Here is a 12,228-nt window from a genome sequence, read left to right as displayed (position 1 = left end):
AAAAAAAAAAAAAAAAAGTTTCAATCTTTTGGTCACAGGTGTTACCAGGTGTCTGCCTGGTTAAAGGCAGATGGGGAGGTGCCAGCACTGCCCTTAGAGCTGCTGTCTTTTCAGGTGCTCTTTTTCCAAGGAAATCGTCATTATGTCATGAAGTGAAAGCAAGACAAAATGTTTTTTTGGCCAGAAGTGAATGTTTAAAAAAAACTATTACAGATTTTAAAACATTTTTTTTATTTCAGATAAATAATGTGTTGATTTTTATTATTATTTTTTTTTACAATTCAACTCATCAAATGACGCAGAGTCATCAATCTAAATTGGGTTGCTCGGTTGTGTAGCAGTCTTTTGGAAGGTGATAATGAGATTTTAAGATATTAAATTTTTTTAAATAAAGAACCTCTTAGACAGAACATGAGTCAGTAGTTGTAACTGATGGAAAAATAGAAAAAGTATCATTGGTGCTTCCACTTAAGTCCTTGCTGTCTTGGTCAAATAATCAGCTATTAATAAGAGCCAGAGGGAGGTTTCTGTTTTGTCTGTGGGATCTGTCATTGTGTTCTTGATTTCATTCATATTTGCTATTTCCAGATTCTGTGTTGGTAATGGAGGACAAACTAATTTGAGTGGGAAGTGAAATGGTGTTGACTTTTCTATTAAGTCTTTCAATTCCGTTCATCTGCAGAGCAACCCAGCAAGAGACATAAGGGAGATGGTGATGGTTTGCTTCTCGAAGAAGACATGGAGTTAGAAACTGGGCTGTTTGGAAGAAGTGGACCTGAGAAACCAGATCTTTCCACAAACCAGAAGGAAAAGCCATCCACCAGCCGAAAAGACGTCCCAAAAGTTCTGCATGACAGCAGCAAAGATAACATTACCGTCTTCGTCAGCAACCTTTCCTACAACATGACAGATCCTGAAGTAAAACTGAAAGAGCTCTTTGAGAGCTGTGGGGAGGTAGCACAAATCCGTCCAGTTTTCAGCAACAAGGGGACTTTCAGGGGCTACTGCTATGTAGAGTTCAAGGATGAGAAGTCTGCTCTCCAGGCTCTTGGGCTGGATCGTAACGTTGTGGAGGGAAGACCCATGTTTGTTTCTCCTTGTGTTGACAAGAACAAGAATCCAGACTTTAAGGTAAACTTTTATTCTTTCAATAGGATGTTGAATATGTTGGAATAAGGAGTAAATCGAATAGTGGGACTGCATTGGAAAGCTAGCAGAACATTCTGCTTCCAGACTTCTTGCATCAAGTGAATTCATCTTGTATTAATTGGGAATGGTAATGTCTCAGCATTTTCTAGGAATTCTTGTATACTGTGTGATTTTGCCATAAACTAGGATTGATGTTAGCAGATTCCTATGAATCTTTGAATAATCTGAGCACCTTAATGGTGTGATGTACCATGTACCAGCTTCCTAAGTGAGCATCACTGTCAATCTGCTCATGGCTTTAATGGGTTGTTGTTATTTTTAATCACAGAAATATAACCTCAAACGCTTGAGTATTTTATAATAGGTTGAAATTCCCTTTGTTTCTAACTGATTTGAGAACTAACAGCCTTTTAATTTCTTCAGGTGTTCAGGTATAGTACCACACTGGAGAAACACAAGCTGTTTATATCTGGTTTGCCATTTTCCTGCACTAAGGAAGAGCTGGAAGATATATGTAAAGCCCATGGGAATGTGAAAGACATTAGGCTGGTCACTAACCGAGCTGGAAAACCCAAGGTAGGCATCATAAATGCACTCTTAATTTCAATGAAATCCTTCAAAAAGAAACTTTTCATAAAATCTGGATACAAAAAGTAGGTCTTATAGCTTAATGCAAATGCCTTGAATAATTATTATTGTCAACCTTTATACAACGCAATGTGGTTTTATGCCAACAGATAAGAGGACAATGAGATTTTTTTTCTGAAATATTTATTCAGTTGCTTAAGAAAAGTCTGTGATGTAAATGGGTAGGAGGGAAGATTATCTACAGCATTTTCAGCTTAGTAAAAAAGAAGCATTAGTAAACCTGCAAAGAACAATTGTTTCTGAGGTAACTGAGTGGATAGAGTTCACTCGTTGTAACTGATTCCCTTCCTCCTCTATCTTCAGTTTCTTGATGCTATTGTTCAGAGCACCTGCTGCAATTTGCATTCAGATTTGCCAGTGAAAAATGAGACACCTTTCTGACAGGTGTTATTTCCATGCTGGAATAAATGGGTGTTTGTTAACTAAGAACTAAACCAGTGGCTGTTCTGCCAAAATTCCACCTGAAAGCTCTGCCCTGTCTGGATGTCGGGCACTTCCAACAGCTGCTATCCTGGTGGTGATGTGTATGCATTTTAAATTGGATTCTTAACTTCTTTTTAACTTAATATTTGAAGGACCTGTTGGTGCATATTGTTGGAGAATTCTCTTTTGGTATCCCAAGCCTTGTGTAGTCCATGTTCTCTGCTGTGAGAGCTGTGATTTTATTTAAACCACAAATAAATACTCTAGAATTGAATGCAGTATGAATTCTGGTGTATTTCCAGTCCTGTGAAGCTGGATAATCTGAAAACACAGCATAAGGGTTTGAGTGGATCTTCAGAATAGCAATAAGAGAACTGGGAGGTGATGCCTCCCAGCTATAGTGCACTGCCTGGTAGCAGCCTGGCACAGCAGATGCCAAGAGGAGGCTTTTTCCTTTGCTCTGCTGGAAACAAGACACCATTACTCAAGGTGTACCAGCAGCAGGTGGTTAGCAGCTGTTAGCTTGTGAAAGCAACACAGATTCATTTCCTGCAAAGAAGGCTTTTGTTGTCACCAGTCTCTGTTCTGGAGGCAGTGATTCCAGTCTCTTAAAAGCAGTGCCTTTGTGTTGTTATTGCTGCTTGGGGTGGGTTTTACTCCCCATGAAACAAAAGTGGGCCTATGTTAGTGGGCTTCTTTCTGTAGATGCAAAGTGTAGCAGAGTGGAAAATCACAGAAGAGTTTTTGTGGATCTTTCTGTTCTAGCTGCATGGATTTATGTGTTGTTTTCGTCCCCTGTGAATGCAAATCTGTCCAGTATCAGATCTATCCTGGATATATGTATGATGTATATTTAGAAGTAAAGCCTTGTTGCTGAGGCAGTACTTCATTACATTTTATTGGGATTTTGTTTTTAAATACCTTTTCCACAAATTGTATGTGAAGAAAGAATGCAGGTTATAGATTTGCATAGGTAAGAACTTCTCTTTAGTTAGTCTTAAAGAATACTGGGATTTGTGGCCGTGTTTAGTTCCACTTTCTGTATGGGGTTTTCCATTCCAGCTGTCACACAGAGGAAGAAGCACTAAAACTAACGTGGGTTACCTTTTTCCTTATTTAGGGCCTGGCCTATGTGGAATTTGAAAACGAAGCCCAGGCCTCGCAAGCCGTGCTGAAAATGGATGGCCTGACAATTAAGGAACACATCATCAAGGTGGCAATCAGTAACCCACCTCTCCGAAAGCTGCCAGACAAGGCTGAGGCAGGCAGAGCCTCCCAGTTTGCAGTACCACGGCAGATTTATGGAGCGTGAGTGCTGGCAAGGGAGACAGCTTGGCGGTGCTTAGAAAGCAAACATTGGGTTTCTTTGTAGGCAGAAACGTAGGAGTTCCCTCTAGAATGTGAGGGAACATCTAAAAGGTACTAAATAATGATAATAATAATCGATTGATTGGAAAAGTAGACTTTTCTTCTTTACATTAGCAATAGAAATAGGTCTGTAGTGACCAAGAGTTGGATGTCCTGTGATCTGATGTTTGTACCTGAGCCTTTTAACTTCCACAGCCTCTCATTCCGAAGAGCTGACTGTTCACAATGAGTTCTGAGGCTGCTCTTCCTTCCTCCCAAGTGCTCTTGCTGCTTGCAATTGCTGTTGCACTGTATATGTCTTGTAGATAAAACATGGAGCTTCAGCTTCTGGAAACTGCTGGGCGTTTTTTTCTGTCAGTGCTTAGGAATGCTGTTTCAAAGGGCATCCAGTGTAAGCTTTGCACTGCTTACTACTGAAACAAGCGGCAAGAATAATATTTAAGGAGTGTTCCCTGGAGCAAACAAAGCCCTTTCTGTTTCCCTAGGCTAAAGCAGTATGTTCATAGAACATGAGGATGTTTTTAAGTGCCATTTTTTGCTTTCCAGGCGAGGGAAGGGAAGGACACAGCTTTCGATGATGCCTCGAGCATTGCAACGCCAGAGTAATCCTGTGGCTAAGGCTGAGAATGGGATGGTCCAGAATTCACCAGCAGCTTCATCTGAACGCACTGAGGAGCCTAAAAAGATGTCCAACGCTGATTTTGCCAAGATGCTACTGAACAAGTGAGCAAATGGTCAGCAATCAGCTGAGCTGGTAAAATGTGAAATGCCTTTATGGAAGCCATGTTGTGTCCTTATGCTAGCAAGGAGAGAACGCCAGTCACAATCACATGTAAATACTGTTCTGGACTACTGCATTCATCAAGATCAGTGTAGGATGGAACAAATCCATTTTCCTCTGTTTTTTTAAGAGCAAAGAGTTATACTGCGTTCTGGTAAAATGGCGTTATGTGATTCCTCATATTGAGGGTAATGAGGGGGGAAACATTTCCTGTACAGGTTGGATGCCACACCGTTTTCTGAATACTTTACAGATATTTCTCTTTCATTAACGAATGAGATGCAATGTGAAGGCCTAGCCATTACCTGGTTGAGATCCACTGGTCAGAAGCTCAGATTGTGATTGCAGTCATTCTCTCTGACGACAGACCCATTTTACACCGAAACATGTTCACACATTGATCTCCTTCCATTAAGAGTTAGATGGCAAATGCTAGTAACTTCACCACAATGGCCTATTTTAGTACTGGGAGAGTTTCTATACATTTCTGTGTATATGTATATACACAATATACATATATATGTATTCAGTTAATGTTCTGTTCAAGTTGACCCGTTTTTTATATTGTGTATTTGTAAAAGACACTCAGATTATTTTTAAGTGTCATGAGATAATACTTAGACCTGGTATTTTTTCCCCATGAAAGCTGTACATGCTCTTGCTGAGGACCATTTTTTTTGTTAGTTTTTTTTGCTAGCTAGTTCATCTATCTTTTGCAGGTGGTTTCTGTATGGTTTTGTACAAATGTGAAGTGCACGCTGAAGTTTCACAGTTTATTAAACTCAAGTTCTCAAAGGTTTTCTATAAATACCGTTGCTTTTGTTGAAATGTGGGTGTTGGAATTGCACTTATCCTATGGCAGCTAGTTAATACTGATGTACCTCACCTCTCAGGTGCGCTGAGATACAGTGTCACTTGCATACCTTTAAGTAGTTCATTCCATTTAGTATGAGTATCTTGAAACCACTTCAGTAATCACCTCAGACTTGAAAATAACCTGGTACATGATCTTGGATAGAAATATTACTGCTTATCTAAAAATGCTGCTAACTGGAAGTCAGCACGTGTGGGGTTTGAATGTGAGGGGGAGAGCAGCACCGAGTTCACTTGTACAACATAAGCACTGCTGCAAATAAACACTATTTTCAGTGCTTACTTTCTGTGCTTGTTTGACTTGGCTTTACTTGGTTTGCTTTGTAGGTTTTTTGCTGTGTAAAATAGTTGTGTGGGTAACAGAGCAAGGGCCTGAATCCTCCTGTGGAGCTTGTTTGTAGTACAGTGTGCATCTGCTTCTGTGCTACGAGCTTGGGCTGACCACTCAGTATGAAGCAGCAACATGAGATCTCAATCTGCTTTGTGGCATATAATAACAGTCTAATATGGAGCTTTAATTTGGGGGGCTGGTATATCCAGATGCTTACCTCACCCTGATGTCAGGCAGGCACAAAGCAGGAGTGATTAATGGAGTTCCTTGGGTTTCTAACATTGGACTTGCTGTAAAACTTGCTACTCCAGGAACTGAGCTATGAGCAGTTCTGATTTTTCTGCAGACTTAATATTAAAATACTTTATTAATCTGTTACTAAAATGAACATCTTTTTTTTTTCCAGAGCTCTAAAGTGCAGAATACTTTTATACTCACATTGCACTACAAAAATAAGCATGCTTTGTAAAAATAGAACACTTGTTCACATTCCCTGTCAGCAGTAATCAATACATGAGGGAGAGGCTGGTGCTACAGTGTATAGGTAATTCCTGGTCCTATCTTGTTATCTTATTTGTTGCATAAAATGTATCCTAACTACCTTGCAGGTAAGAGAGCTAGAGGGGAGAAAAATAGGCCTGGGCCAGTACAGGAATTCATTCCTTCCATGTCTTCTAGCTTGAAGGTGTTGGGATCTATGGTACCTGGAATTATGCACTTACACAACTGGCAAGTGGGGTGTAGGGAGCAACTCCTTTCAATGTTTAACTGCAACTGCTTTTACCTTAAAAGCACTTTGAATTGGGTGGCAGCTTCCAGGTGCTGTGCAAACAGAGACTGCAGTAGGGAGAGGCCTTAGGTGGTTCTTTATGCATTTATCACAGGAATAGCATGACCTGGTAGAATAGTTAATAAACCTATTATATATACTACTATATATATATACTATATATATTATATATACTACTATATATATATACTACTATAGAGTAGTTAATAAACCTATTATGAAAAGTTCTCTTGTGTAGATGAAGGAAACTTAAGTTTTTGGCAAACTCACTATATGAATTCTTACCAAAAGAACCCAGCAGATAAAGGCAGTCTTGTGGTTATGCAGAATGATCTTTTCTGCCTGCAGCTTACAGAAACCAGCTCTTTTCAGACCCTGAACAGAAATCTGCAGAAAGCTGCAGTTTCTCAGGGGATCTGCATTCTGGGGGAGGCAATCTGAAGCAGGGTCTCAGCATAAAATTGTCCTGGTGAAGGCATAGCAAGAACACCTTGCTGTTCCATGAAGCAAGTCAGAGAGCATTTCTTGTCTTGTTCCAGTCACATGGGCTGTAATCATAAACCAAACACTTCCCACTTGTTTGACATACATTACCCTAGGAAAGGCAACTGAAAGTGAATATGCAGAGTGCTACTGAAAGCAGAAACAGAAGGGGAGAAATTCGACTGCCACCCTGCAGCTAGCCTTCTTCCTCATCTTTTCAGTCTGAATGTGTCATAGTGAAGGAGAAAGCCAGCTTAATGCAGCTGGGAGCATGCTGTTACTGCAAAGGCTTTGGGTTCTGAACAAGAATGAAGGGGTAGTATGAGAGCAACAACTCTTTTAAGGCTTTGTCCCACCTAGCAGCTCCATGACAAGGTAAGACAAGGCTGCTGACTAAGTGTAGGGCTGTGATGGAAGCAGCTTCTGAATGCTTAATTTTATGGAAAAATGAAATGATTTCTACTTCAGTTTGTTCAGTCCCTCTGATGTTTTTCCCCGCCTCTTACTGTAGCACAGGCAAATTACAGCACGCAGTCAACATCAACAATTTAGCTTGGCATAATATATGTAAATAAATTATATTAATTTAATCAAATGTAACAGACTTTAAATAAATGAAATGCTAAAGAGTGACAGCTCCTGTCAAGTCTCTTCCCAGCAGAAATACTGAGCAGCATGGCTTCCTGTTCACCCATGTATTCCCTGCCTTCTCAGTGCCCACAACCTTCAGGTCTTGACAGGGATGGTTTGTTTGCATCCAGCACTGCTGCCATCAGCTTCAGGTAAGCCCACAGAGTACTCTGTGGTGGCAATGAGCAACATGTCCAGCGTTGTCTCGGTGCACTTAGCTATAAAGCGTATGAAAGGCCTCACATCGCCCTCGTTGGCCACTTCTAAGACATGATAATACTCTGCCCGTTGCTCCTTGCGGATGGTGATGGGTGGGTAGCCTGCCTGCATCAGGATGAGGTTCATTAGCAGACGTGAGGTCCTCCCGTTGCCATCTGTAAAAGGATGGACGTAAACCAATTTGTAGTGGGCTAACGCAGCAAATTCCACAGGGTGCAAACTCATGGCATCTTCAGAGTTAATCCACTGCACAAACTCCTGCATCTGTTTCCCAACGTCCTGGGGGTGTGGGGGTATGTGATGCCCTACAAACACCTGCGTAGTCCTGAACCGCCCCGCCTCCATGGGGTCAGCATAGCCCAGCACTCTCCGGTGTATCTCCAGGATGTCAGTGATGGTAACAGAGCCTATTCGTGATACCAGTGTGGTATTGACATATTTCAAAGCTGCGTGCATGCCAATCACCTCATTCTGCTCCACTAGACTTTTTCCAGGAACAGCGTATCTGGTCTCGATGATGTGTCGTATTTCTGACAGCGTCAGAGTGTTCCCTTCAATAGCAACCGTGTGGTAGATGTGGTGATAGTAGGACTCCTCCATCACTCGGCGCAGGGCAGAATTGCCTTTGGGGATCGCCATCACTTTTTTGACCTTGCTGTCAATAATGCTAAAATACCTCTGATCGATTTCTTCAACTAAAGGCAACGTCCGGTCCCGATTGATCAAAGCCTTTTCGTTGCAGGGAGAGAGAGTTAGTGCTTTGGAGTACAAATAGTCTGCTTGAAGAATGTCTTTTTCCTCTTCAGAAAAAATGCCAAATTCATTCAGGGCATCCACGTAATCAGGGTCCATTTTGAGGGCGTATACAAAGAGTTTGTGCGCTTTTTCTCGCTTTCCTTGGCGCTTCATTTCAAGGGCTTGGTTCAGAGCTGCTTTGGCTTCTAACTTCACTTCTGAAATGCAACAATAAGAGCAGTTAGATCACAGGATTCTACCGCCAGCTTCTGGAGACTTATTGCCGTTGTCTGATACGAAATTAAATAAAACTTCTCTGTAAGACCTGCAGCAGAGAACTTGTACTCCTGCCACAAGCCCAAGGACTTTAGGCCATGCTCACAGGCTGAGCATTCAGCAGCAGATCTGCTCCTGACAGGAACCGGGGCCACGCAGGGCCTGCGAGCAGCAAGGCACAGGTGCAGGATTCTGATCCTAGCAAAGCTTGCTTTGGCTACCAGGCTGCTGTGTATGGGAGGACACAGAGTTATGAGTACATTCTGTGGGCTGTAATGCCAGTTCCCTTGCTGAGAGCAGACACCACAGCTGCTAATAGCACATCTTCCCAGCAATAATAGCTGTAACGTGAATGATACCCTGTTGGCATCATAATGATTCCTCTGAATATTTTCCAACTGAATGTCCTGTCCACTAAAGCCAGTGACTGCAGCCTGCTGTTGCTAGTGTTCCAGTTACCTCATCACATCTCACCACCACACAAAGCACCTGGATAAGCTGAGATGACACAGCACTGCAGAAACACCTGCACAGCAACCAGCCATGGAATGCTGCCTGGCAATGACAAGGATGACCTCTTGGTAATTTACAGCTCAGAGTGGGGCAGTGAGAGTTCACTGCCATTGGAGATAAGGGGATGTTGAGGCAGGGGATGCGGATCCCCCAGACACAGGGGGGTTAGAATCACGGCATCATTCGGGATCTCTCAGACCACAGAGGCCAACAGTCGCACAGCAGTGGGGCACACACTCACCTGGGGAGGCCTTGCTCTTCAGCACCAGCAGCTCCAGCCCCTGCGAGGTGACACTCAGCCCGGTACTTTGCCCCGCGTACCTGGTGACGCCCGTATAGCCGGTGCCCAACTTACTCCTCAGGAAGGAGAGCCCCCTGAGCACCGCATGGCACTTCTCCTCCACGGCAGGCAGCGGCAGCAGCAGCAGCAGGAGGGAGCCCAGCAGCAGCACGAGCACGGCTGCCCACCTGACGCGGACCCACAGGGCTATCCATTTCAGCTCAGGCTCTGCCGCCATAGATATGAGATTCATCCTGCTTCCAGCGGGGACACGAGGGACATCTCCTTTTGTACTGCCTCTGCCTGCAAACAGGAACAGCTGAAGCCAGAACTACAGCGCAGGCACCTTCCCTTCTCCTCATCTCCCCAGACCTTTGGCCTCCCCTCAGGCCCCATCTCCCATTAGTCCCAGTCCTCAGCCTCCCCTCAGGCCTCTATCTCCCCAGATACGCCCTCAGGCTTCACCCTCACGAAGCCTTAGCCTCTCCCAGGCCCCATCTCCCCGCAGCCCCAAACCCTACTTTTCCCTCAGGCTCCATTTCCCCTCCCGCAGCCCCCTGCCCACCTTGGCCGCCTCCCTCAGCCTCTTGTTGCCGGCTCCATCCAGGTTGCCCCGCCTCCTCGCGTCCCCGCCCTCTGCGTTCTGCCATTGGATGAGCCGCGCAGCTTCTCGCTTCTCATTGGTGCTCACGGCTTTTCCTTCTCCATCGCGTTCAGCCCACTTCCTGCGCACCGCTTCCGGCGGCGTCTTCCGGGTAGCGCCACGCCTACAGGACGGGAGAGGCTCGTGGAGGGTGACGACTGGATAGAGATCACGTCAATCTTAAGAGAGCCGTCCAATGAAAAGCGGGTATTAGACAAGGGTGCGGAACACCTGCTATTTAAGAACTGCGTGGCCCGCTCTAGCGTTGCTAGGCAACGGCTGCAGCCTGGCCGGGTTGCGGCCTCCATCGCCTTCTTCAGGCCTTGGTCTACGGCAGTGCTTGCTTTCCTCGGGCTCTGGGTGCACTCCCGAAGTTCCTCGCGCTTTGGGGAGGATCCGGGGCTGTGGGGCTGGGCAATGCCGGCTGTCTGCCTGCTGCAGCCTACCCTGGGGCGGGCAGTGTAGGAGGACAAGCAGCTCGGAGCAGGAGCTGCTGCTGTGCTGCATGCAGCTTGCTGCAGGCAGCCCGCCTTTCCTTGCTTTCAGAAAGGCAGAATCAGCCCTTTTTGTGCCTTTTGAAGTGCTCATTGTTTTTTACCAGAACTGACAGAAGCAGCTTGGTGATTTTATTTCAGCCAGCATTCCTGCAAAGAGACCAACAGCAGCTCGGCTCTGAGACCCTCAGCAGCAAATGGAGCCCGGGGCAATTCCTGCAGCACAGCTGCCGTGTCCTTCAACTGCTGCAGCCTGCTAGTGCTGGAGGATAAATGGGGGGGATAATTAATATCTGAGGGCTGAGCAAATACAGCAGCCCTTCAGGAGAAAGGTGCGACAGAAATGTGTGTTTTCTTCGGTGCCAGGGCACCGGAGCCTAATTACAGAATTAATTACAGAGCGATGATGCATTTTCCTTTTCATATGGTTGTGAAGTGCATTTAGTAACTGATGACCAGTTAAACTTGATGCTGTAGAAGACAGTGATGCTGCTAGCCAGAAATGCCTGGCATCTCATCCAGGCTGTGACACCTCTCGGCAGCCTTAGAGCTGTTGGGTTGCTGTGTACACAGTGCATTGCAATTATCTATGATTATTTCAGAGATAGTAAAGGGGCATCCCAAAGAAGATTGTAGGAAAGGGCAAGGACACTGAGATGATGAAGCCATAGCCCTGGAGCAAAGGTTTGGCCACTGGAACATCCTCAGAGCTCTTGATATGGTTGAGCACAGCCCTATCAGGAGCTGGGGGGACCTCAAGAAACTCCAGGAGGAATTGGCACTCCAGGAGGTGCCGTTGGTTGTGCCCATTGCAGGTGGATGCTGGAAGCACTGCCATGGTGTGACGGGAAATGCCACCCAAGATAGTTTTTATAACAAAACTTGAGGGTGAATTGGGTGAATGGGGGAGAGGTGGGATCCCCGTAGCCGGTAGGTGGCACTGACTCATTTCGCTGCTGAACAGAAGCCTCCCAGCGTTGCAGCCTTCTTCCTGAACCCTGGCACCTGCAGCTTTTAGAGGCAGCAATCATTAAAATTCACGTTCTAAGACTGAGCGCGGCTCTTGCTTCCTTTTGGCACTGTGTGTCCCAGGATAAAATTGCCACTGTGCGCACGAAGGAGGTGTGGGGGTGATCTGCTCCTGATGCTGGCAGTGCAGATCTCTCCTATTTCTGGAGCTTGCACAGTTAGCTGTAAGGGTGATCCTTACAGCAATCCTGCATCCCCCCCAGATTCCATCAGGCAGTTAGTGTGGCTTCCTGCTGGCTTTTTTTTCTTTTTTTTGCTGGGGAAGGGGCATTGTCTGAGAGCCGTGGTGTTGGGAGGAATTCCTGGCTGTGGAGGCAGAGCTGCATATTGGAGTGTGGGATTTTAATCAATGAACAGATGGGCAAGTAAGAGATGAAATGCTTGGTGGTAAAGCTGTCAAACCCGGGTCAAAGCAAGGTTGTTGTGAAAAACGGTTCTGACATTCTCAGCTGCTCCGCTCTCATGGCAGAGAGAAACCACATCCTAGCTCAAGTGCTAGCGCAGAGACCAAAGGGGTTTTTAATTAAAGAGAAGATAGAAGGGTGAGCAGAAAGCTAAAGCGA

The 12,228-nt window shown here is 45.1% G+C and overlaps 2 protein-coding genes across 3 annotated transcripts in view; one reads left to right on the top strand and one right to left on the bottom strand.

Moving 5' to 3' along the window:
* SART3 (spliceosome associated factor 3, U4/U6 recycling protein) overlaps positions 1-5,529 on the top strand; it is a 13,995-nt gene extending 8,466 nt beyond the window's left edge. Inside the window, exons 16-19 of the mRNA XM_010720244.3 lie at positions 683-1,131; positions 1,573-1,725; positions 3,341-3,528; positions 4,135-5,529. Of these exons, the coding sequence (XP_010718546.2) occupies positions 683-1,131; positions 1,573-1,725; positions 3,341-3,528; positions 4,135-4,315 (971 nt within the window). The 3' untranslated portion in view covers positions 4,316-5,529. The remainder of the gene's footprint in view (positions 1-682; positions 1,132-1,572; positions 1,726-3,340; positions 3,529-4,134) is intronic.
* A 392-nt stretch (positions 5,530-5,921) lies between these two features.
* On the bottom strand, positions 5,922-10,172 carry FICD (FIC domain containing). 2 transcript variants are annotated; one of them, XM_003210969.4, is made up of 3 exons: positions 10,065-10,172; positions 9,461-9,802; positions 5,922-8,648 (listed from the first exon to the last, which is right to left on the bottom strand). In XM_003210969.4, exons 1-3 carry the CDS (start codon positions 10,147-10,149, stop codon positions 7,573-7,575), a joined length of 1,503 nt encoding a protein of 500 aa, XP_003211017.3. In that variant the 5' UTR covers positions 10,150-10,172; the 3' UTR covers positions 5,922-7,572. The 2 variants fall into 2 exon arrangements, with proteins under 2 accessions (XP_003211017.3, XP_019476604.1); XM_019621059.2 differs by having other exon boundaries at positions 9,461-9,818; positions 10,065-10,095.
* Between the last annotated feature and the right edge of the window lie 2,056 nt (positions 10,173-12,228).

This window comes from Meleagris gallopavo, chromosome 17, assembly GCF_000146605.3.
Source record: "Meleagris gallopavo isolate NT-WF06-2002-E0010 breed Aviagen turkey brand Nicholas breeding stock chromosome 17, Turkey_5.1, whole genome shotgun sequence".
Classification (NCBI taxonomy): domain Eukaryota; kingdom Metazoa; phylum Chordata; class Aves; order Galliformes; family Phasianidae; genus Meleagris; species Meleagris gallopavo.
Note: the sequence above shows the minus strand (reverse complement) of the source record. Positions and strands in the feature narration are given on the sequence as shown.